The following is a 26,010-nucleotide window of genomic DNA, read 5'->3' as shown; positions in this document are numbered from 1 at the left end:
CGCAAACTGAATTAGAAGTCTGAAAGTGTCGAAGGCAGGGCAGGGTCATTGTGAATCCACCTCTTGTATTAGTGTTGATATTGATGTCCGTGCTACCAAGCGTGAGGTCACGCACTGCTGCTTTTCATTCTCCCCTAATTCTAATGAAAGTGTTTAAAGCACTCTGTGTGTGCGCACAGTCACAGGGATGTGGAGAGGAAAGCTTATTTTAGCCCACCTTCCATCTCACCATCCTCTTCCCCTCGTCAGGATTTACTGTGATCGCAGACTGTGGCCGTAATCCTCTGCACGCAATGGGGAATAAGCCTCGTTATCATGTGACTTATACTCTGTTCTGACCCGCCGTCAATAGCCATATTTCCTTCTCATTTAAGGGACCTCTGCTGCAAGTATAGATCTGTTCGAGATTTGTGAGCTGTGCAGAAAAAAGGCAGCGAAGTATACTTTAGCCATTCACAAAGGTGTTTTTTTTTTTTCACATAGAGCAGGTGTGGAAAGAGGTTTTCCACGAGACAAATATTAGATATAATGGTGAAACCTAATGTTGACACACCCTATTTTTATGTTGAACTTTTAATAGAAAAAAACTGCTTCGCATAAATTCATTTGCTTATGTTTGAGAGAAGTAAGTTCTGAACCAAGGATATGTGCATTACTTCTGTAAATACATTTAACTTCTTTAGAATCCAGAAGTATAGTACTCATACCTTTTATTCAAATTATTGAATTATGAATTCAGGTTATTCCTCAGCTGTCTTTTTATCTCCATTTGTGCTGAACTCCCTCTCCCCACTATTTCTTTCTGCCTTTCTCATTAAATCTGTTCGTCTTTTGCCTCTTACACCTTACCTTTGTGTAAGCTGTGCCACTGGCTCTTTCCGCACACTTAGAAATACATCCATTATCTGGAAAAGGCTTTTAAGGCTGCAGAGAGAAAGAGAGCTGAAGAAAGAGGCATACGAAGTGTTAGGACAAGGTGACTGCTCTAATGATGTTACTTTCTTGATAGCTTGGTCTGATTGTCCGAGTGTTCTTCTTACACCTGAAAAAGTGGCCCTCATCAAACCAAAAGAGGAGTTATAGATTTCTAACAACCCTCTTGAACCACTAATGGTCCAAAAAGAAAAGAAAGCCGACAAGAAGGGGAAATTTTGCTCTGTTCTTGCCCCACAAATTTTCTTGGAGATGTCTGAAGTGCTCAGAACAATTTGAAATCCTGGGAATAAAGTGCCTTAGTTAATGAAAGGTTTTTTTTTTTTTTTTTTTTTTCAGTTCCAGTACTCAATTCTGTACCCGCTTGAAGTCACCCACTTTCAAAAATTCCAGTGTGTTTTTGTGTGCATGCTCTGGTTTCGAATTACAAACCCAAAAGTTTCTATTTATAACGTGTTTTGCAGCATTGAGTATTGTAGCCAATCACAGGCATCTCTGTTGAATCCAGTGGCGACGTTTACATGCAACCAAATAATCTGTTTGTAATTGGATTGATGGCTCAGTTGGACTGAAAAGCCTTTATATAAAAATCAATCCAACTGAGCTTGATCAGAATTAAATTTCGATCATATGGAAGGTGGTGGTTTATTCCTTTTCAAATACAAATTGAGAGTGCATGTAAACACTCAATCGGATTGAATAATGAAACTGAAGGACTGCGCATGTGCAATGATGCAGAAATAGCGTAATGAGGTGCGGAAAGAGCGGTTCTTCCTTTTGAATAAAGTGTTGTATAAATGCATGCCCTGTCATTATAAAACTCTCCTTTCACACGGCAACTATGAAGTGGAGCAGGACAACCTCCCACCAGTCCTTGATTTGGATTCTCATCCACAGGCAACCTGGTTTGGGCGTGGGAAGGAGCATTTTTAAAATAAATTCAGATTTGAAGTTTGTGACATAAACGTGCACATCAACCCGATCACTTTATTTAGCGTCATTGTAAAAACTACATTCAGATTCATCAATGAATTCAATCCGATTTAACCAAAAATTGTGCATGTAAACGTAGCCAATCAGAGGTGTTTATTGTAGGTTAGTCAGAATCTGCTCTGATCTAATTTTTGTTTTTGCAAGATTGCTTAGTTCTACACACTCACAGATCCTATTATAACAAGACAAAAAGCAAATATTCACAATTAAAATAAGATATTCACTGTGTAGTTAGTTATTGATTATATCAGGAGTTTCCGCGCGAGTAAGCTCAGTCAGTTGCGCCATAAGGGAAGTGCCCTTTGCTCAGTTTATACTTCATTCACAGTTTAAAGAAATGTGTAAGAGGACCAAACCGTCCTCATAAGAATGACAAACTTGAGTGTAAAAAATTACAAGAGTGAATCAAATTGATCCACGATTGACAGTGATAACTCATCTTTGTCACCTTTTTCACCCATGATGAGTTTGCAACCCTGGATAACTGAATGACACACATTTCCTTTTTATAATATTAAAGGCTGATTTATATGGTTTCAGCTAGCTTAAGCATGAAGTCATTTGGGTTGGAGCCGTCAGGTGTTTTGTTGCTGTAGGAAATGGCGGTCTTGTCCATGTGACTGGCAACATGGGCTCTTTGAATTTTCAAGCCATTTTGGCGAAGAGTGTGATGCCTTCAGTGTGTAAATTAAGGCTTGGTAACATTGGACTTTCCCGTGAGACAATGATGCGAAGCATACATCCAAGTCTACCAGCACTTGTTTCAGGGATGGGTCCTGGAATGTCCTTGAGTGGCCATCTCAGCCTCCAGGTTTAATCCCATTGAAAATCTTTGATGGGATTTGGAACGAGTGGTGGAAGCACAGAAAGCACAAAATGTCAATGAGCTGAAAGCTTTTCCAACAGTCCAGTACAGAGGTGTCAGGATCCTCTGAATATTTGCCAGAATGGTTTATTGGAGGGTATGAAGGGTAAAGAATGCTCTACCACTTTTTCTGTCCCAAAATGATAAAATGGTAGTGTATGTTGTACTAATGTTTATCAATCACAATTCACTTAGAATTTATATACAAGTTTTATTCACTTTTTACTTAAAACTTTTTCTGTTTTTGAAGTCAGGCTTCTGTCAGGTTGTTGAGTTATAAACATTTAAACGTATAACACAATACAAAACCTAAAGAAATGAAAAGAACTGAAATGTCGCCACAGAACAGTGCACATCTATTTGCTTCAGACTTTCCTAGTTTCCTCAGTAGTCTGCTCTATCTCTGTCTTTTTTCTCTCTAGCAATCAGTGAAGGAGAATGCAAGGAGAAGAGAGGCGGATGAGAAGCAGAGGAAAGCAAGGATTGCCAAAGAGAAGGCGGAACGAGAGAAGCAGGAGCAGCAGATGAAGAAGAAGAGACTGCTGGGGGTCAACACAGGTGAGATGTTTATCAGTTACTCACTGAAAGTTTTCACGAGAGTGAGCTTTAGAAAAATCACCCTTGAAGATGGATGAAACAAGTCCCTGCACACGTTCCTAGGAGCTTGTTTTAAACCAGCAGAAGAGAGACACGAGTGAGAGCGTATGCGTGTCCTGTTGTCAATCTGTTACCATGTGAACAGCCCATCCCTGTTATAATACCACACACACACATGCATAAATACAATAGAAATGCTGGATTCAATGCTGTGACTTTCATGATGTTGAAGATTTCACTTTGTAGTGACTCTCAGTTCTGAATCAAGCTGCTCTGCATTTACACACTACCTATAATGTTTACACAGGCTTTCAGGCACATTTATCTGAGCGAGCATCAACATCATGATGATGCAACGTGATGCATGATGTTATTAGATATGTGATTGGATTACAAACAGGTTTTGTGCACTCATGAGACACACACATGAAATGAGTTTGCTGTAATATACGTTGCCACTCGTACTTGCCCCCTGCAGTTTGAGGAATCTGTGTGAGGAAGAACACGCACACAGCGGGCTCACAGTGTTCACTGGGATGAGTTTTGTGTCCGTATCAGGTCTCACGCTGAGTCAATACAGCAGAAGAGCAGCCTGAAGTGTGTTCTCCATGCACTTAATAGAAAAAACACAACACAAAAGCACACTTACTAATGAAAATATGGAGTGTGGCGTGATGAGGAGTCAGCAGTGAATGTGGTGTTTGGTTATGGAAGGATGTGAGGTGGTAGTTGACAGTGGGGCATGAATTATAGTGCAAGGGTGATGGGCTTAAATGGGACTGTGGCAAGAGTTAGGGATGCATAATGTGTTGGCAGTCATAGTATTATCAGCCAATAAATGTGGTTTCACTTTTATAGTATTGACCAGATAAGTGAAACAGGCCAATATTTTTTTAAGATGACAAATTATATCAAAATAATCTGGAGACTCTCATTTCTGGCTAGCATAACAATATAAATACATAGAAAATAAATTAAAATGTTTATTCAGAGCCTGTATGATTATTTTTTTTATCTATGGAATACAGGAATTGAAATAATAATAATAAATATGTGTGTGTGTTTAAAGGAAGTTATGCATAATGGATCAGAACAGGGCTTAAATTTGGGCCTAGGTTTGTAAAGTAGCATTTGAAAATAGTTTTCTGCAGTTGTGCCTATTTCTAAATTAGTTCGAAAAAAGTTTTACACTGTTCTGGAGACTTTTAATGTGAGAATTTTAAAGTGCCACTGACATCTAAGATCGGGGAGTATATATTGACTGTTGGCTTTAAAATATCAATAATCCCCCCCAAATGAAACGATCAAATCTCACTGATCAGTAAGTAAGGCCTATGCCTCGAAAGATCAGTGGCTCAAAGTTGGTATTGTTTTAACTTTTAACAGAACTTTAATGCTGTAGCTGGACACTTCAATCCATAGAATTCAATCCATAAAATGTGAGTCATGTAAAAGTGTTTTCAGAGGTAAGCTAAGAACTGGAGAATGAATATTCTGGATCTGGATTTTTTTAAGGACAACCACTGAAGCACATCTGATTCTGCTAGGTTTCGTTTCTTTTTTTCCCTTTTTTTTGTTCTCTTTCTCTCTTTTTTTAAACTCTTGAAGGACTGCTGTCCTTCACTTTCATTTAAAACAAATCTCAGTGTTTAAGTCTCTAGAGCAGGTCTCTAATGAACCTTTTCAAGTTAATGTAGATTTCATTAGGTGTCTCATGACACAGTCATTCAGAACCAAAGTGCTCCTGTTTCAGCTTAGTGAGACTCTTGTGTAAGGGTTTACTGACATGTCACTGCTGTCTTTGCTCAACAGGGGGCACTACACACTATCCAGACAGTCCGTGTTAGACTTATTTGTACATCGGATGAATTAAAGCGAGAGACAGAGTTTCAGCCCTCTTCTTAACTCACTTGCCTCTCTGATTATACCTTAAGACATGAGACTTTCTTCTTAGTCTTACTCTAACTTATGGTCTCCTTTGAATAGTTTCTTCACTGTAATGTTATGCATCTCTGAGTGTAACCGAAGAAGGTTTCTTCTCTGTTTGGGTCCAAATACATCTCATTCAGCTACCCAGTGTATCAACGGTCTGCATTGTATTTCTTTATTTTGCATTTGAGTTTCTTCTATTTTTAATTGTAAACTGTAGCTTTAATGAAAAATATGGTTTGCTCTAGTGTGTTCTATTTTGTGCATAATACTCACTCCAGCTTTCTCATTGTCTGTCAGAGCATTCCTGTTTCATCCTAGAGTTGTTTATTCCAATAAGAGTTTACACATCAGAGTTAGGAAAGGCCAGTACTGATCCAATTACATCAGCATTACTGGGAGGCTAATAATAGACAGATAAAAAAATAAAAAATAAAATATGAACCTGTTTGCAGTAATAATAATTGTTTCTTGACCAGCAAATCAGCATGTTAGAATGATTTCTGAAGGTTCATGTGACACTAGAGTAATGGCTGTTGAATTCTACTTTTATGTCACTATGGGAATAAATAACAGTACTTTTTATTTTAATGAACATAAAAGCAAAGTAAAAGCAGCCTTGGTGAATATAAAATATTTATTAGAAACACTAAAAATTGTACTGACCTCAAATGTTGTTGTATTTTAATACATTATTATTTGCCATTCTACCATTTAGTTTAGCTATTCTAAACCTTGCATATCTGTAAGTTAATTTTCTATACATTTTGAATCTGTTTTGGACCATAGCTATTAATTATGGCTATTCACAATTAGGGCTGTCACTTTTGTGAAAAAATCATTTTCGATTTTTTAAGACATTAAGGTTCATTGAATCGATTGTAAAATAGATTTTCCATGTCTTTTTCAACGTCAAATAATGGACGAATGCAAAGAGAGCGCTGGAAACGCAAAAGTCAGCAATATTTCTTATTTATTGGCATGAAGTTTCGTGCAGAACAGCAACAGGAGTGCAACATTCTCAAAAAAAATATGTATGCAGAGGGGACGGCTACCGTAACAAAAGAAAAACATCACTGCAGACTTCAACCCAGCTGCATTTTTGATTTAGGCAATTCAAGATTATTTTAAATAATGATTCAACCCATTTTAAACAACTGTTAAAAAAAAAAAATTAACTTTAAATGGACTTGAGAACAGGCCATGTGTGTTTTTTTATTGAACGTAACCGACACTTAGGCTAGACGGCACTAGGCAGGCTTAAGGAAATGCACCAAAAGGCTGGGACCATTACAAATTTATTGGACAGAAAAACAAGTCGATCAACATTTCGGGGTCCAGAGCAAGCGTTTTTTATTCAGTGTATGTCCAGCTGTTGAGAAGACGTGCTCCGACCGCACTGATGTCCCAGGGACACTCGGGTAGAGCTAGGCAAGGTGGGGGTATTACTGGTCGCTGTCAGCTTGCAATGGTCCTTTTCATTACTCAGAATGTCCTGTAACTAGATGGGCGAATGAGGCGAATTCGCGTTTACCGCGCCGTGAGACTTCTAGACGGCGTAAACGCGTCTTTACATTGACTTAACATTGAAATAATTTGCGCCAGACGCTATATTCGCGTTTGGTGTGAACACAGAGAGGTCCCTTTCGACATCACCGGGTCTTATAGGCGCGTAAAATTACTAGTATTTTATATCTGGCTTTCGCAAAATACTGCACTTTCGGAATTCTTTATTTTCTTTTTCTGCTTGTTTGTGAGTTTTGTTACATCTATATTTTTTAATTGTTTAATTCTTTTAAAATTAATAGGAAATCGATTTTAACCAAATATGTACACTATTTTCATTTTCGAAACTTTTTTGGTTGGTCCGATCGATTGTGCATTCGATTTTCGAATTAAAAGTGACAGCCCTATTCACAATTTAAAGGCTATTTGGCTATTTATATATGTATTGTGTTTTTTTTTTTTTTCTTAAGCTATATTGTCCCAACCTCATTTCTAAAGTGTTCTGTGGGTGCTTCCTCACCTGTTTGTGTGTACTCTCTCGATTTCTTTCTTTCTTTTCTCACCTTTCATCATCAATCAGACACCAGCAGTGTCCTCCTACAAGGACTGACCAGAGCATGCAGGCTCTTATAGTGTAGGACCTCTCTATCTCTCACACACACACACTCTTTGTCATTCTGCTTGCACTCCAGGATGAGTAGCTGAGCCACAGGTGGAGGAGTGTGTTCTGATTCCGATAGAAAGAGAGAGAGGTTCATGAGGTAGAGAGCATGTAAAAGAGTAAGTTAGTGTATGTGAGCAGGCTTTGGCAGTCTCCCAACTGGTCTGAGTGTGTATAAATGTGTCTCTTTCAGGAGGCCTCAGGTGTCTCTTCAGCTAATACCACTTCCTGTCCAGTCAACCAGTGTGATTGCTCTCTGTTGTCCACAGATGCTGAGCCTCAGAGCAGCCGTTCTTGCCCTGCAGCTCCCCAGCGTGTGCTAATCAGTGTTATGGTAAAAATGATCACAGGATAGACCAGAGCCAAAGAAGTACAGAGTTTCTTACTTGAAGCATGAAAGCTCTGCTTGCTGCAATAGTCTGTGTTTTTGATCAGGCAGCCACTAAGGCAGCTAACTGCTACCTGCCATATGTAATTGAATCAGTGTTCCAGCCATTTTCTTGCAGTGCTTTATTGCTTATTGGTTTTGTTATTCCTTTTGTAGTGCCAGAGTGGTTAAGTTTATGGTTAAGTTGCAGTTCAGTGCAAGCTCCTGTTATAAACAAAGCTCATTACACCCTACAGTACCTGGATGTTTTCTTTAACTTTAAGCTTTAACTTTTTTACACTATCATTCAAGTTTGTGGTTGTCAACAACTTTATTGTTTGTCAGAATTTTTTTTTTTTTTTCAAAATACTCATATGCTTACCAAAGCTGCATTTATTTTATAAAATATACTGTTAAACTTTCATTTTATGGAATATTATTGAAATGTAAAATAATTTTTTCTTTTTTTTTAATCTTCAGGATTCTTTGAATAGAAGTTCAAAAGATCAACATTTATTAGAATTTTTTTTAATAATAATTTAGAAGTCTTATGATCAGTTCAATGCATCCGTGATGAATACAATTATTTCTTACAAAAACAAAAAAAGAAAAAACTTACTGACGCCAAACATTTGGACAGTATTTGTTTATTTCCGCTGCTTTAATAGTTACATTTTAATTATAATTAATAGATTTTATTGTTTATGTAATATTAATTAACTTTGTGTATATGTCATACGTGTCATATTAGCTATAAAATGAGTCAGCCATTTGCATCAAAAAAGCACATGATTTAGACATGATGGAAATTACGGAAGGAAAAAAAACAACATTTTAAAAAGTCTATAGGACCAAAAGTATACATAGTGCAATAAACACACTCAAATACATAATTTTAAAACTTGGCTATTCGTGCTAGACATGTAGACATGTCTGTGAGTGGTTGCAACCATTGCCGTTGCAAATAGAGTATTCAACTGCAACAAGAGTAAAAAAAAAAAATATATATTTTAATGAACACTGTTCCCAATTAGTTAATTGCTGCAGTTATTTTTTCGATTAATTGTGTAGTGCCAAGGAAAAAGGAAAAAATATATATAAATAAATAAAGCACTCGTCCTGGCTCAGGTGCAGCAGGAGATGCAGACAGAGGGGTGACATCAAAGAGCTTCTCAGAGATTGTCGCCTTCAAAGAGAGACCATCTCTGCTTCCTCTTCCACCTTCTGCTTTCTATCACAAATCTCTTTCACACCAATTAGTTTCTAATCATGTTCCTCTTTATCTCTTTTCTTTCCTGCACTCATAGCTCTGATGTGACATGCCTGTGCCAGCAGTGAGTGTGTGTGTGTGTGTGTGTGTGTGCAGCTCTTTAACACACGGGGCTGCACTAAGCACAGTGTGTGCACTGCTTTAGAAAAGAGAACGAACGGCTGGTTTTTATTCAAAAATAATAACAATTCTCCCTCTCTCTCTCTTTATCTCTCACTCTCAGTTTTGATGATGTCTGTCTCCCGTCAGAAGTCAGACAGCACAAATAGGCTCTTTTGTGTTTCCAGGTTACCGTTGCCACTTCTCCTGTTCGTCTCCACGGAGACTGTCAATTAAAGCGCTGTGGTAATCCGAACAGCCCTGGTGAGAGAGGCGATGCTCTGTATGTGTTAGGGTTAGCGTAAGCGGGCTGCTCTTTGGAGGGTGGTAGGATGTGAGACCGAGAGAAAAGATATAATAAATTGGTTTGGCACTGTTAGTAGAAGAGGATGCTGTGCACTAGTTTCCTCTGAAATGTTTTGGAGCCACACACACACTGAGAGAGTGATGATTCAAGACCAGACCGGAGGAGTAGAGGGAACTACATGAACATGTTTTCAGAGAGAGGGGAGGGACTCTGTGCTCGTTGAAAGCAACAGACCAGACATCTAACAGAATTAGGCCACATATCCATAGACACGGAGCAAACACAGTCTCCCGAGCTCTTCCTAATTCCAGCAAGTGCTGTAACAGCCCAACATTCTGGCTACTCTGTCCCAGATATCGGCTTTCCTCCAGGAAGAAGCCACAGGGGGGCTCCCAGCTCCCTGGAGCTCAGAAACGAGCTGATGAAACTGACTCTGAACCCTACAGCCTTTAAGGAATATATACTTAGACAAATTCAGTGAAAGATTAAAAACAAAATACAAGTCACACAAAGAGACTGGAATTTAACAGGAAGAAAAAAAAAATGCTTGACGGGCACTTTCACGGCCTGTCAGAAGTTCATTATACAGCTTAATGAGCAGGATTGTGGACCAGTGAGATTTCTCATTGGGTGGAGTTATCTAGCACAATGCTTAAGTTGACAAACTCAGATTTGCTGATTTATTAAGTTGGACCTCATTTGTACACTCTGTACATAATATAATGTCGATGTATCTTTTTATTATATAAAAAATATTCTGATGTTTATATATTAAAATATTTTTTATATGCTAAAAAAACAAGGGATACATCCAACTTAATTTATTGTATACAATTAATTAATCCCTGCATGTTTTTATATATTCTAAAAAAATATATTATTAGAGTAGGGATGTGACGAGATCCGACTGGTGATGATATCCTCACAAAACAATTTGCAGTGTTTACATTAGAGCTATACGATTCATCCTTTAAAGATCATGATCTCGATTCAAGCACTCACTCACTATTATTCCTGAAAGACAACGATTCAACTATGTCTATTATGACTGTTTCACATTGCGACTGTCAGTGGAGCGTGAGAAGCACGTTTTGTTACTGCCCATGTTAATGAATCATTCATGCTGCTGCTGATCCAGAAAGAGCAACACAGTCTTTTCAAACACACATTAATTTTGTTACAGACATTTAAATAACAGAAGTACAAATAAACATTTATTCTCTACAATAGCGATATTAATAAAATAAAAATTATCTTAAAACTTAAATGCGTTATAACGCTTATCCTCTTCAGACAGCAGGTGGCGACAACTGCCCGTTTAAAAATAGTTGTTGCCATTTCTGAAACATGAGTTCCAACAATATTCTCTTTATCTTTCACTGACGTTTCCTTCTTTCTTTAAGAATATTGAAAATATTTGAACTTTATGCTCCATAAACGGTTTGAAATCAGAATATGCATCTGACAAATCAGATTAGCAGGTGGCATTTTGTCAAAGCCGTAGCAGACAGACAGCTGAGCAAATGTGCTCTTTGTATCTGTTCAGGAAAATATGATGTGATAGATGAGAACAAGAAAAGAGGGTTGATGATAGATTATAGGGGAGGTAATTGCTGTCTTTATTATGTCATCTCTCTTTCACACTCTTCCGATAAACATGAGACAGAATGGATGTGAACTGTGAGCACCTCGGTGTATGTCATTTTAGCTCATCCTGTGCAGACACCCGTCCAGCTCCTTGACGCATTTGTTTGATCTCAGATCAGCAAATATCATGTGTTTCTGTGATGTGTATTGAACAGCTCATAAATTTAAGTAGGATTGAAGTGTAGCTTCTCAACTATTCACACCTCTCCGACAGAACGTGTTTGATGCCGTTTGTCGGTTCTGTTTTTGTGCTGTAAATTGGCCTTTAAAAGACCTTCTACTCCTATTACAGCTTATGTTCCTAAATTGTGATTGTGTAGCAATTAAGAGCAAATGCATCTAAAGTCCTTTCACTTTGCTAGCAGCAGGGCTTCAACAGAAGTGTACCGCTTTGACCTCCATAAGAAAAGCATCACAGATGGCATCACAAAAGGGCTGTTTCATAGTTTTCGAAATCTGTAAGTAAATGAAATACATCACAAAAAAACAACCAAGTTTTTTGTTGAACCACCTTTTGCTTTAATTACAGCTTCTAGTCTGTTGGGATTTGTCTCTACTAACTTTGCACATCTAGAATGTACAATATTTGCCCACTCGTCTTTGCAGAACTGCTCAAGTTCAGATCAATTTGATGGTGACTGTGGACTGCATGCTTCAAGTCATTCCAGAGATTTTCCATGGGGTTTAAGTCTGAGCTCTGATGAGGCCATGCAAGGACATTCACCTTTTTCTCCTTCAACCACTGTGTGCTCAGTTTTGCTGTGTGCTTTGGCAGCAGATTTTCCTCAATAATTTGATGGTATTTTGCACCATCCATTTTTCACTTTATCCTGACAAGTGCTCTAGTCCCTGCTGCAGAGAAACACCACATAACAGGATATTACCACCTCCATGCTTTACTGAAGGAATGGGTGAGCTCTTATGCATTTTGGCAACGTTCAGTCGTAACTCCAATCTGGCCTTGCTTGAGGACTGCCTTTTTTTCTGGAGACCCTCCCGTACAAGCCACATTTGTGGAGAATTAGTGATATTGTGGTCACATGCACACAGTGACACCTCTTTGTCATAAATTCCTGCAGATGCTTCTGAGTTTCTGTAGCCACTTTGTCGCCTCTCTGACCAGTTTCCTCCTGCTCTTTCATCCAGTTTGGAGCGACGTCCTGATCCAGGGAGGGTCTGTGTTGTACAAAATACCTTCCAATTCTTAATAATAGACTTCACTGTGTTTCTAGGGATTGATAAAGCCTTTGAAGTGTGTCTATCAATCTCCTGACTTTGTCTACAACTTTATCCTGGAGATCTTTTGACAGTGCCTTGCCCACCCGTAGTTGATTGTTTGCTTCAGTTGCACTACCAAAGACTACTCGCACTGAGATTCTCCAGCTGCTGCACAGCTCATCACAGTTGGAAGTCAGATGGTTTTGTATGCCATTGAGAAGGTGATTAGCTACACCTGATTGAGGTAACAAGTCATTTTTAGGAGTGGGTGATCCTTTTTCCAACTCAGTGATGGTTTTTTTTTGTTGGTGTTATATCTTTCACTTGGATGATGCAAATTTCACTAATTAAATATTGCTGTATATATATATAAAAAATCTGTACATTTGTATTTCAGGCTACAAAACGTGATTATTTTAAGTGTAATTTTTAAGTCTATACCCACTGCAGATGTATAGGGTTTTATTTGAGGAATGGCGATTTTCTCTTTCTCAGTGTTTCTCTCCGGTTTGAGTGCTTCTATTCACTTTCTCTTGTATTTATGAAAGGAGGAGAGTAAGAAGAGAGACAACAGCAATCAAGACAAACGTCTTTTCCATTCCTGTCTAAATCACACCATATCCTTCCCTCTCACACCTCCTCTCTCTTCTTCACTCGGCTCTTTATTAAAGCCACCATCCATCCCTCTCTCCTCCATCAAAGACCCAGCAGGCCACCTCCTATCACTTATCACTCTTTCGGGTTCGCGCTCTCTTTCTCTATTTCCCTTAAATCACACCCTTACTGTTTGTCCGTCCATCCTTCCTGCAACCCAACTACCTGGTCCTATCTTAAAAAAAAAAAGAAAGAAGAAGAACTGGAAAACTGTGTGCTTTCTAGTGTCATGTATCCCAGTCCATATTCACTCTCATTTCCTTTCACTCACGCTCTCTCTCTGCTCTTGCTCTACTCAGAAAGAAGTAAATATTCTAAGCATGACCCTACTTGTAAACTGTGTTGGTTCAAGGCTGCATGTAATCAGTTAGGTCTGATTTAACAGTAGATGTGCATGTGGGTGTAGCGAGTCTCTAAAACACACACACACACAGATGCGTCAGACATTTATCTACTTTTTCATGATTACATCTATTTCCTCAAGCCTCCACTCAGTAGCATGTTAATAGTCATTATTTCTCCCCTTGGCCCTAGTATTCCTCTCTTATCGACTGGATTTTCTGTAGTACTGAGTTACCTGCTTAGTTGTGCACCTGTGTCTTTTCGCACCTGTCCGTTAGTGCCTTTCGGTCTGTCTGTCTGTCTGTGAGCTCTGGTTTCTGAAGCGTTGCTGTGACAGCTGCAGCAGTCCAAGGGTCCTGTGGGTGAAGAGTGTGGTGTTGGAACACTGAGATAAGTGATTGACATTCACGCCTCATTTTCTCACGGTCAGGTTCAGTGCCAGCCACTCGCTCTTGGCCTGGTGCTTGGCAGCAAAAAAAGAAAAATAATCCATTCACACAACACTCATTCACACACTGCCCTTGGACAGTGGATAGAAGGGGAAAGACAGAGTTTTTGTTTTTGCATGTATATGTTGTCTTGCTTTCATGTAATTTTTTTAAATTTAAAAAAAAAATTTTTTATTCTTTTTTTTATCTTAACTCCCTCCAAAAACAAATTATGAAGCCAGTCATGCAGCTTGTTGAGGAGAGGTGTGCAAGTACTAGTTCTGAGTTCTAAGTGAATGGCAATTATGTTAAGCAGATAATAATTGTTCATTTTTTATTATTATTTACTTATTTACTTATTATTATTAAAATGTATAACAAATAAATTGTTGATGTTAATGTTTTCTGTATTTTGTGTTGTTATCAGCCAATTTATAAAGTCAACATTTTGGTAAATTTTAGTGTCTAACAGGCTTGCTTAAAAAAAAAAAAAGACAGAAGCCATATCTAGGAACCAAAACATCTTAGAGACTTAATAATGTGCACTTTCAACTTGGGCCAGTGAGCAACCATCTAGTAACACCCTAACCACCACCACAAGCCATGCTGATTTTTGCACAAGCACACAGTAACACATCTAAATACTGAAACTCAAATAATTTTAAATGGTTTTAATGTGGTGCTATCTGTGTTGTACAAGCTCTTTGATTACACAGATAAAATACAATTGCTCTGAGGACACGATTGCTTTATAATTGGTCTTTACCCGTGAATCATTATAATCACTTGCGCACATTCTTGATCAAAAACTCCCTACAGTTGTGAGAGCATTATTCAGTCTGTGAAATCTATTTCTGTAAAATAATGCAAGTGTTTGGATGTCCCAGTGGTCATTGTTGATTCAAGAAGTGGAAGCTATATCAAACGACCCAAGCACTGTCTAGACTGGGTTGTTCCACAACATTTTCTGCCCAAACAAGCAGGAGTCTTGTGATGGAAGCTACAGAGAGGCAAACGGACACTTTGAAGGGCCTGGACAACACTGGCCGATACAGGAGTGTGAAAATAGAGGACAGTGTTCAAAAAGAACCATGTCGCAGCATTTCTGGAGGTTGCCAAAAGGCTTGCCACACGGCACTGTTGCTCAGGGGGGAAATGTGGAAAAGGTTTTATAGTCAGATGAGACCAACATAGAACCAATTTTAGCTTCAGAGTGACATGTATGCTACAAGTATAGCATCGGCCCACAGTATGCTGTAAAAATCAAAGAAAAAGTCGATGATGTAAAATACTGGAAAATGTTACAAAATTACTCTTTCATTCTGCCAAAAAGTTAATCTTTTGTCAAAATATAATTATTATTATTAATAATTTTTTTTTTTTTTTTTTTTTTACCAAAACAGAAGTTCTAGTTGCACGGCCAGAGGAATGCTCAAAAGCATAAAGTGTCCTATATTGGCCTTGGCAATTGAGAACAGGTGGCACTGTTTGACAGGATCAGGTTTTCAGGTATCATCTGACTAACTTTAAAAACCTGGAGCAAATCTGCCTTGGAAGAATGGATAAAATGATGCCAGAACAATAGCAAAGCTAGTATGTACTGTAATTTCTGCTTTTCAAAATAATCTTCTTAATATTATTAATGTATGATTTGCTAGCAAATAATTTCCTATGTAAATTAAGTTTCAGTCCTTTAAAAATGTCAATGTCAAAAAAATCCATAATAAAATACAATGGCTAAAATTTAGCAAGGCACTGTATTTCCTTGGGAGAGAGAGGTGAAAAGTGGTTTGTCTATCATAGACACACTTTATCACAGACTCTCACTCTTTATGTCTAATTGAAGCTTTGCTATTAAAGGTCAACAGTTCTGTGCTTTCTCTTCGCTGAGAGTTTTCATTGTTGGTCGGCTGCCCCTTCTGAACTACTGACAGAACTCTGTACAAAAGAGCTATACCTTCTCCTCAGTTACTCACCATTCACTTTCTTTCTCTCACTTCCATGCTCTCTCTCTTTCTCCATCTCTCTTGTGCTCGGACAATAGTTGCTGATTGAAAATGGCCTCACTATATTATGGAGTATATGACTGAGTCTGCCTGGCTTTTTACAGAGACCAAGCACCCGTGACAGTGGCACAGTTCCAAAGTCGCTTCAGACAGTCCGTTCTATAAAGCCCCTATACTTGTGTGTTTGCTTTTATGTTTTATATTTTTGGTAAATGCTGAATTACATATGCAATAAAGGAAGATTTGTTTTATTGAGTGAAAATAGCACAAAAAAAAAAAAGGATAACTTCTATAAACTTATTTAAAAAAAAATTGTGTTCTTCAATGTTTTTTAGGAGGTTGCATATCTGTAAATTATTAATAATTAGTCATAATTGAAAAGTTTTTCTTTTTTACTGTAATTGTTTTATTTTCTATAATATTTATTATAATAGATAATTTTGTCATTTTATTAGTTTTTTCGGGGTTTTTTTTTTCATTGTGATTGTATTGTCTTTTCTATTTCTCATGAAATAATGTCATGACAGTCAAGTTATTCATTAAACAGTTCTGGTTTAATTCTGAATCAGCCCAGATGATAGGTGTTGCAACCTGTCGGTGGAAAAGTGGGCACTTCTGCAGCGTTAGCACGCACGCTAACATGCTTTTTGATTTGTTTTGTGTTTTGCATGTATGTGCACTTGCTGTGTCAGTGTAAAGATTAATATTTGGAGGTTAGAGTGTCAAGGCCTGTAATGCTTACCCACACTCACCCATCCACAGGTTCAACACACAACCGACATTCTCTCAAACAAGCCCTTTTCTCCAAACTGCTGAAATGCACACTTTCCTGCCAACCTGATTTATTCTCTGTCACTGGATGTGTTTGTGTGTGTGTAAAGTTTTGTGTAAGCAGCAGTGCGAGCACGTGTGTAATGTGTTTGTGACTGTGAGAGGTGTGATGTTGCTCCTGCCTGTCCCACAAGCCTCCTTGTGTCTCTGGAGACCCTCTATGTGAAAACCGGTGACCTGAGGGTTAACTGCCTGCACCACTCAGCTGTTTTTACGATCGGCCCTCCAAAAGCTACAAAACACCCCTTGGATTTGTGTAGAGGTGCAGAGGAGATGTATAGTGGAGTTTAAGAGCCTGTCTGCCTCTCAAATTGTCCAAATCGGCACTGTGATATACCGAGCACAGAAGGCCACTTCTTTTATCTAGTTATTTATTTATAAAAAATTTTTTTCCAGCATTCCTGCAGAGACCCAGTTTAAGTGTTGCTATGGAATGACCCTCCACATCCTAATGTTTTCTCTTCTTTCTTCCTCTCTCCTGTAGAGAACGATGACACTGGTGTGATGGATTGTCTGCTGGAGGCACTACAGTCTGGAGCCGCTTTCAGAGACCGCAGGAAAAGAGCACCCCGACCCCGAGGTGAGTCTCCTTCGCATCCTTCATCTTCTGTTGAGTCTTCTTTCTTTCTTTCTTTCTTTCTTTCTTTTTCAATTTCATCATTCAAGTATAACCTTCTAATTGACTGTTGTTCCAGACAGCTTATTTCTTTTTTTATATCTGTACTAGTTCTATGTCTGTTTGTATGTGTGTTTGTTTGTTGGTTAAGTAGCTGCGTTAAAAGCACAATAATGTACAGTCAGCCGGCCATCATCACAGAATTCACCCTTTTAATGTGACCAGTATCCTGAAAGAGAGTGGCGGTGGTTAACTGTGTATTATTAACACCCTAAATCATTCATTGTCAATATTGAAAACGATTATGCTGCCTAATATTTTTGTGGAAACCATGTACAGTATATCTTACTGAGCCCACACCTTTGAAGAGAATTATATGCTGTATTTCTTTTATATCTTCAGGCAGCAAATTCTTTAGGATTAAACCATTATATATAGTCTATTGTTGTGTAAGTGCACAATTTACAGTCTGTCGCTCCTGTTGAAAACCTTTTTTCTATAGAAATCAGCACAGAATCAGCCCCCCACTATCAGCACCCCATCTTCTCAGGCATTACAGGAAAAAATGTAGTATAATGCAGCCAACCACCTTCAATAGAAATCAGGAGAGCCCAACAAATGAACCGGTCAAATCAGAAGGACCTGTTAAACGCTTCAAGAAATCAGAATTTTTCTTTTAAAGCATGTCATTGCTTTCCTTACACTAGGAAGTATAAACCTAATGTATGGGGACCAGAGGTGTTTTTATGTGTGAGAGTGGCTCTCACTTTGTCTTGTTCCATGTCCTGATTTCTACAGATCAACCAACACAAGTTCTCAGTCTGAGTCCACAAAGAGCTGTTCTGAAAGACTGCAACCACGGTAAAATCATGTTTAAAAATAAAAAAGAGAGAGAAAAAGCATTTCTCTCCAATATTTGCTTGCCTTTTTCCTCTTCGCTATTAATTGCATTGGTATTGCTCACTAACCCTGATCTACCAGACTTATGTCCTGAATGCCTTTTCTGTTTTGGGTTGATGTCTGTGCTGCCCTGTTTCAATCATGTGTCACTCTTTTTATTGATTTTTTCACTTCCATATACACACTAATGGTCAGTAGAGGCCCAGATCAGGGTAATAACTTATTTGAATGGCTCGTAACAGTCCCTCAAGGTCTCCTATCAAAAGGGAACGGCTTCTTAAGCTGCTGGTCGTGAACATGACAGGTGTTATAATGTGATACAGTTCCAGTAAAAGCTTTAAACCGCTTCTGACCGCAGATTTTCCTTTTCTATTTCCAGTGTTGGTGTTGGTGCTCGGCTAACAGATACCATGTGTTAGTTTGTCTCCACTGCCGTGAGAGGCAAACAAGGATTTAACTGCCTGTTACTTTGTAAACTTCCCATAAACAAGCATAATGCATCATGTGAAATGGTGCATCAGTGAAAATTTTTATGATGTAACTGTTTGACAAAAATAGAAACACGGTTTTTAATCACCTTGGTTAATGTTTTACCTCAGCTGCTTCCAGTGTAAATAACTTCTGATTCTTATAGGTTATTTTCATGGTCTAGATTTTGTTTAGCTCATAGATTTCTGGCCACCAATGTTTACAGTTCATGGTTCAAGACCTGAAATTCTGATAAGTGTGGAGACAATATTTTAACTTGAAATTGTTTTTTTGCATATTTTAATGCATATAATTTAATGGCCACTGGAAGCTGCAGCACCATCACCTCCACCTTGTTGTTTGGAAAAAATTATTCTTAAAGTTTCCACATGATTGTTTAATTTCCTCTTTTCTCCTTTTTATTGCATGAGTCAGTATTTTCTGTCTGCTTGCACGCAAGTGTTGTCTTATTTTAGTCAAGCTCATATCTGGTAGTGATTGGACAGTTGATGTGAGTGTCAGAGTCAGCAGGGTTATAATCAATGTCACGCGCTCACTTTAGCAGCCGTTACTGCCAGGTGTTAATGTGTCATCCAGAAACTTGCTGCGAGTCGAGAATGCCAAACTCAGTGCCCAGAAGTAGTGGGAAAATTTTTTGCTGAAAAAGCTTTTCCACTATTGTCTGTTAACGTAGCGGTTTCTTTTCTCTCCTTTTTTCTGCTCTCAAAAAGTCACAGAATTGCAAAATGTTGCGCTCTGTTGAGCCGTCCCTTTTGACATGACAAGTATTAATGTAACAATACAGTTTTTCTGTAATGAATGGGATCGGCGTTCATCAGCTGATGTGTAGTGGGAATCAGAAAAGCTGTCTGGAGCAAGGTCTTGTAGCAAACTTCCATCTGTTCACGTTTTCATGTACCTATACTCTATTCTTAAAAATAAAGATTCCAAAAGGGCATTTTCACAGCACTGCCATAAAAGAACCAAATCTCCAGCCATCAGTTTTTAAAATAATAATTAACTTTCTTAATATGAAGAACATTTTAATAATCTAAAGAACCTTTATTTCCATTAGAACGAACCTTTTGTGCAATGGAAAGTTTTCATGGGTGTTAAAGGTTCTCGATGGAACCACAGAAGTAATAAAGAACCTTTATGCCTGTTCTACCTCTCAGACTTCTCAAGATCTTACGTACAGTAGTGATCATTCTAATATTCATCAGCAACATAAAACAAACAGATGTGGCTGTCTTCATAATCGTTATCGAGGCACTTAAAAAATTAAGCTGTAACCCCATTAGCAGTTATTGGTTTTAATAGGAGTCCCTGCAAGCATACAGGAATACAATTACTCCTAGATCTCCTCCCACACCCACCCAGAGCACTGATAAAGTCTGCTTTCGCTCCCACTAGTGTTCTCTTACGACTTATCTCAAATTAGATTGTGTGCAGAAAAGAGAGAGTGAATAGACAGAGAGAAAGATGTGTGCGTTTGCGCAATCCATCATAGGAAAGACTGCTGTAGCTCACATTAACTCCCCTCGTATGTCTCTCAGCTAAAAGTAATGAAGGACACAGGGCATTCTGGGATATCGAGTGGGGCGCCCTCCCTTCCCGTGTTCCTCTGAGGCATTAGAAGGCATGTGGGAGTCTGGCTACAGGGCAGGGCACTGTTGCCCTTGTCCCTGTGTTTTATTCCAGGCTAGCCTGACTAATGGAGCCCCTGGTTTGTGTATGTCCAAGCAGGCCTCTGTAGTTCAGCATGCCCCTCTGTTGGCCAGGCTAATTAGTTCTCATCTCACACCAGGTTTCAGTCCCATTCATCTTCATTTTGGCTGTGCCATCTGCTTTTTAAATAAAACTCTAAAGTGTCTTGTGTTGCACACACATTGTCCTCTTGGTGCCTCCCAGCCTAAATGTAGCGCTTTATTTGCACTGAGGTGGGTGATGAGCTTGTCTGTCTCTGGAGAGTTCTGTCATGTAGGAGATATTGTGTTTGTTTTGTAGGACCTTTTATTTATTCATAAATTCAAACTTACAGTGATCATGAAATGGCATTTGCGAGCTATGTATATAGAAGGGTTTGATTTTATTCACTGAGAACTGATTGGATTTTGAAAAGTGGACATTTAAACTAGGGATCATTAGTGTATTGTACATATTGGTTATCAGACAAAATTATGTTGGAGATTTCATTCGTTCATTCATTCATAAAAGTTATTTTCAGATTAATTTGGCTTTGTGACCTTTTAAAGTGGACTAAAACAATTACTATAAATCTAAATTTGTTTGTATAATTTTCCACAAACCCTTGGTGACCTCAGCCGAAATTCGTTTCAGAGGCAGAACAAGTTACATTTATTATTTAATAGTTAACAAAAACATATTTTTTATAATAATATAAAGTAAACTGATGAATTATTCACGATAAGAAAGTGTATTTAAGTTAACGGAGTAAACGGAGTAAACGGAGTCCATTTTGACTTAATGTTGACTTTAAGGCATGTTATTTACACAGAGTTTGTCTCAGTTTTGTCAGTTTTGGAGACATTGTGTTCATAACCTCATTTATTTATATGGTTTATGCAACCGTAATATCTCTGTTATTGAGTTGGTTCCCTTCCTTCATATCAGGTGGATATAAATCTGAATTAGATATCATCTCTGTCTGCAGTATGTTTTTGACTGTTCGCTGATTGACAGTGAAATGAGTGCAGGGGGAAAAGACCAGTGGCTGAGCGACTGAACACATGCTGGAGTGTGTCAGCCCCGTCCTGGTCCCCTCTGCCATTGTGTAGTGTAAATACCCCTCAGTAATTGATCTCTAGGGCTTTAGTGTTTCACACTCCAGCGGAGCAGCAAAGTGAATTAAAATCAGACACATCTGCAAAAGGAGACACCATAATTAACCACAAAAAATGAGCTGGTCAGGCTTGTGTGTGTAGCCATTAGAGCAGTGGGGAGAACGTGGATGTGTGTGTCTGAGTGTAAGCCAGTCGGAACTGTCAGGAACAGGTCGGTGCAATGAGACTTGAGATTGCATTTTCCTGCAAGGCTTTTGGGAGATTCCTTTTACACAGGTTGACAGCCGCTTTAAGATTCCGACTTTATCAAACCGAGTAATCTATGGAGATTCAAGTCTCTAGACTTGCACCTTTGGCCGTTTATTACTCTGTTGGACCCAAAGGTGTAAATGCAGAGGTCTTATTATGCCGAGGCTTTTATTACGCACTACACACACAAAAAATTTGGTCAAGATTGAGGGTTAAAGACTCATTTTAGGAGCCTCTAAGGAGTCTTTTGTCCTTCTCTCACTATTTCTCTCCGTTCATCTGAGCCTGAGGCAACACTTAAATCCTTTATGTGTGACCGCAGCCCCACATCCCACATCTACCTGCTAAGATGCTTTATGACTTGAGTGACCAGAGTAAGGATAAGACTTTTGACAGAGAGAGGACGAGTGAATGGATTGAGGAAGAGGTCTGGCTCTTAAGGGGGCTTGGGCTTCAGAAATGATGGATTGATTATATTTGACCACATGGAGCGCTTTCAATTCACATTGAAATTGATTCAAGAAACCCCGTTGTAGCTTTTACAGGTAACTCCAGCCTTGACTACTCATTTCAAGTATACCTTTAATATACTGGTGAGTAGGGAAAGGTGTGCCGCAGATGTTTGCCATCTATTGAAAAGAGAATTATCAGTGTTATATTTAACCATATTATGTTATTAGAATGTACTTTAGAGAATATGGGGATGACTTGAATAAAATTTTGTTAAGCTACTGGCACAGCTTACACTGACACATCTGACTCATTAGAAGTGCATCACAATCATAATAAAAAAAAAAGGTTAATGTGATGTGCATCTCTCAATTGCAGGTAGATTTATAAGAAGGGTCCTTTCTAAATGTATTTTTATGACAGCAGCGAGGTGGTACATCTTACCCCACTCTCCTTTATGTAAGAGTAAGAAAAATGTACCAATACTTTTGTTGCCCTGCTACCCTAGATGCTGTGAGAAAACCCTGCTTTTTACTGAGCTGTTGGGTCCATGCTCTGCCTGTTGATTAATATTCCGCCCAACAATGATCATGTAACATATTTCTGAATTAGAGCCTGAAATTGATTTTATAGCTGGCTGGGAAAGGTCACTCAGCACTTGGTAAATGAAACCAATGGCAGGTTTGCAGTCAAAGTGATGTGCGCCACTGCTAAAGGTTTTATGACCACGTTTGATAGACAAGATGGATTTTATTCCTATTTCTGGACCTGATCTTTTAATTGCAAGGACAATCGACCTTTGAATTACAAAAAAAAAAGAAGCACTTTTTTTATTTTCAAGGTTCTGTGTGTGTCTATGTATTTGTGTGTTTAGAGAGAGAAAGAGCAATCACGTGTAATAACTGACAAACTGCATAATATTTCAGCTATATTGCATAAGCAGGCAAAATAAAAATAACAAGTGTGCCACAAGGATGTACTGTTTCTACTTGTATTTATGCATTGATTTGAAAGAAAACAGCGCATCCTTGTGGCGCGGCTGACACAGAAGAACATAGGCAGATTTTTAAGCTTTTACGGGTTTGGAACAACTTTGGAGTAAGTGATTAATGACAACATTTTAATTTTGGGGTGGAGTATCCCTTTAAATGCATGCGGCGGTTACATTACTTCCTGAACAAGTGCACTCCAGAGTTTGAGTTGCTTTGACATTCACTCAAATCTTGCCACAGTTCCAGTGCAACCAAACTCAGATTTCCTTTTACAGGTAAACTCCTGGTTCCACTTTTACATTGCCAGTTTTTTATGTGGACCATGCTGTTTTGTACTTAACCTGTTAACCCACACCTGGACGCCGGCACACTGCACTGCCAGTGTGAAAGCACCCATAAATTCAATTACTCGTTTCCATCTACTGTATAACCACAGAAAAAACTCCAAAATTCCACCATTTATTTATTCATTTATGTTGTTTAATATAAAATAAAAAGCAGATGAAAATATGGAACAGTGTTTAGTTTTTGTGTTGGTTTGAATTTACCAATGTTTAAATAAAATGTAGTGTATTGATTTGGACAGTCAAACACTTATAAACGGCTTTAGTAAAAAGATTGTAAATTACAGTAAACCCCTTAAAATCCAATTATACCCCCCATTATGAATCTTTCAGTACACGCAAACAAAATAAATGTATCAAATGTTTTTATTTTAGGTAATAAGTCTATTATGAAATCCTTTTTATAGCATCAAATGGCTTATGTTCTCAGTCAGGCTGTTCTGGAGAGCCACACTGCTTATGTGGAAAAAATTTGCTTCAGGCTGGAGGTTTAGTGATATATTCTCTCTCTCGCTTGCACTTATTTCTGCCTCATCCCATCTCTCAGGCCTGAGAGCCTATGGGGAGGAGAGAAATAAAGTGTATGGATGAAAATGGAGATAATATACAAACTTATCCCAGTCTGTTCTGGATTTAAGGCATTCATCACCGCCCAATACAATACGCTCACACTTGTTCAGAGAGCCTGCAAGCTGTTGCAGCACTTCCAAAATAGATTATGTGATATATAGTTTCAAGGCAGTTACTAAACAGTACAAACATTAAGAAATGTATGCCCTATGAGCTCTTTTAATCATCTGCTCGCTAAAAGGACTCATACTGTGCCCATTTAATATCCAGCATCCCAAAAATCCCATTACTCTGCAATTGAACACAAGTATTTTTGCAAAAGCACATAAATATGAAGTTCTTTTTTTCACACATCCTGATTTCTTAAATGGATTTATCGAGATGAATCAGGCCCGCGCAGTGCGTACAAATGCAGGATTTTATTTAAAACCCCCATCAAAGCAGTGAGAGGTACTCTGTAGCACACTCATTTTTCCTTCTCTTTCATACTGATGTGACAGAACCAAAGAATGGAGAAGGAAAAGCAATATTTAATCAGCACGTCTGAGAGCAACTTGCGTTCTTCTCTTTCAACTCTAATTGATGCCTCATGTCATTGTTCTAAAAGTTGGACTGTCAGAACTCTTGATTTATCTGTGTTTTAGAGGCATACATCATCTGCATCTCACATACGGGGCCTCTGTGTTTCATTAGAGAGAAAGATTAATTCCAAAAAGACCGTTCAGGAACATTGACTGAACACACGCGCCGCTCCTCTTCTGCTATTGTTCGTTTGGTAAAATATACAGAATTTTGGCATCTCGTAAATTCCCAAAAATGTCACACGGAGCTCAATCAAATTTCTTCCCATTAAACTCCTCAGGGCCGGACAAACAAAGTGTGTCCTCTGTCATCTCTCTCTCTTTCTCTCAACCCTCATCAATCTATCCAGGGCTGTTCTGCTGCTATCTGTGCTCTAGATGCATCTCTCAGCACTTCCTGTAAATCAAAGCCGTTCTCTCTTCACCAGACTCGTACACAGCAGGTCTTTGTAAAATTAGTTTGTATGTACCTCGCCGATTGAAGATTTATGTTTGTTTGTGAAGGAGAGTTTGTGAAGTTTCTCAAACAAAAGTACTTATAGAAATATTTACTAGAGTAAAAAAGTATTGGATAAAAAAATAAAAAAAACTACTCAAGTAGTTAGTTACTAGTTACTTTGGATCTTATTCTGTAGATCTATAGTCTATTTCAGGGTTAACCAACCCTGCTCCTGGCGATCGACTGTCCTGCAAAGTTTAGCTCCAATCCTAATCAAACAGTCGATCGCCAGGAGCAGGGTTGGTTACCCCTGGTCTATTTTTATTTAGATATATAGATACATTTATGTAGTGTTTTTGTGTGTATAATTATATGTATATATATATATATATATATACACCGTATTTTCCGGACTATAAGTCACACTTTTTTTTCATAGTTTGGCTGGTCCTGCGGCTTATAGTCAGGTGCGACTTATTTATCAAAATGAATTTGACATGTACCAAGAGAAATGAACCAAGAGAAACACACCCTTCTCGAGGCTGTAGACTGTAATGTTTTCTCTTGGTTCTATATAAATGCGACTTGTAGTCCAGTGCGACTTATAGTTCGAAAAATACAGTATATATATATATATATATATATATATATATATATATATATATATATATATATATATATATATATATATATATATATATATATATATATTCATCAACCTTTATGCCAGTCTTCCGTGTTGCATAACCCTTCAGAAATAAATCCTATATGTTGATTTACTATCAATTATGTTATTTTTAGCTTTCTATTCATCAAAGAATCCTAAACAAACTGTCATAGGTTCCAAAAAATATATATAAAGCATCAAAATGGGTTCCAGCGCTGGTAATAAATCAATATATTAGAATGATTTCTGAAGGATCAAATGACTCAGAAAACTGGAG

General features: G+C 38.2%; 1 protein-coding gene across 3 annotated transcripts in view; it reads left to right on the top strand.

The window, feature by feature from the left end:
- Positions 1-26,010, top strand: part of LOC128022195 (protein diaphanous homolog 3) — a 265,958-nt gene that overhangs the window by 195,480 nt on the left and 44,468 nt on the right. For 2 of the 3 annotated variants that reach the window (XM_052609505.1, XM_052609503.1), the window contains 3 exons: positions 3,214-3,349; positions 17,138-17,233; positions 18,068-18,130. In XM_052609505.1, coding sequence (XP_052465465.1) covers positions 3,214-3,349; positions 17,138-17,233; positions 18,068-18,130 — 295 coding nt within the window. The remainder of the gene's footprint in view (positions 1-3,213; positions 3,350-17,137; positions 17,234-18,067; positions 18,131-26,010) is intronic. The other variant, XM_052609506.1, reaches the window with a different exon arrangement.

This window comes from Carassius gibelio, chromosome A11, assembly GCF_023724105.1.
Source record: "Carassius gibelio isolate Cgi1373 ecotype wild population from Czech Republic chromosome A11, carGib1.2-hapl.c, whole genome shotgun sequence".
Taxonomy (NCBI): Eukaryota; Metazoa; Chordata; class Actinopteri; order Cypriniformes; family Cyprinidae; genus Carassius; species Carassius gibelio.
Note: the sequence above shows the minus strand (reverse complement) of the source record. Positions and strands in the feature narration are given on the sequence as shown.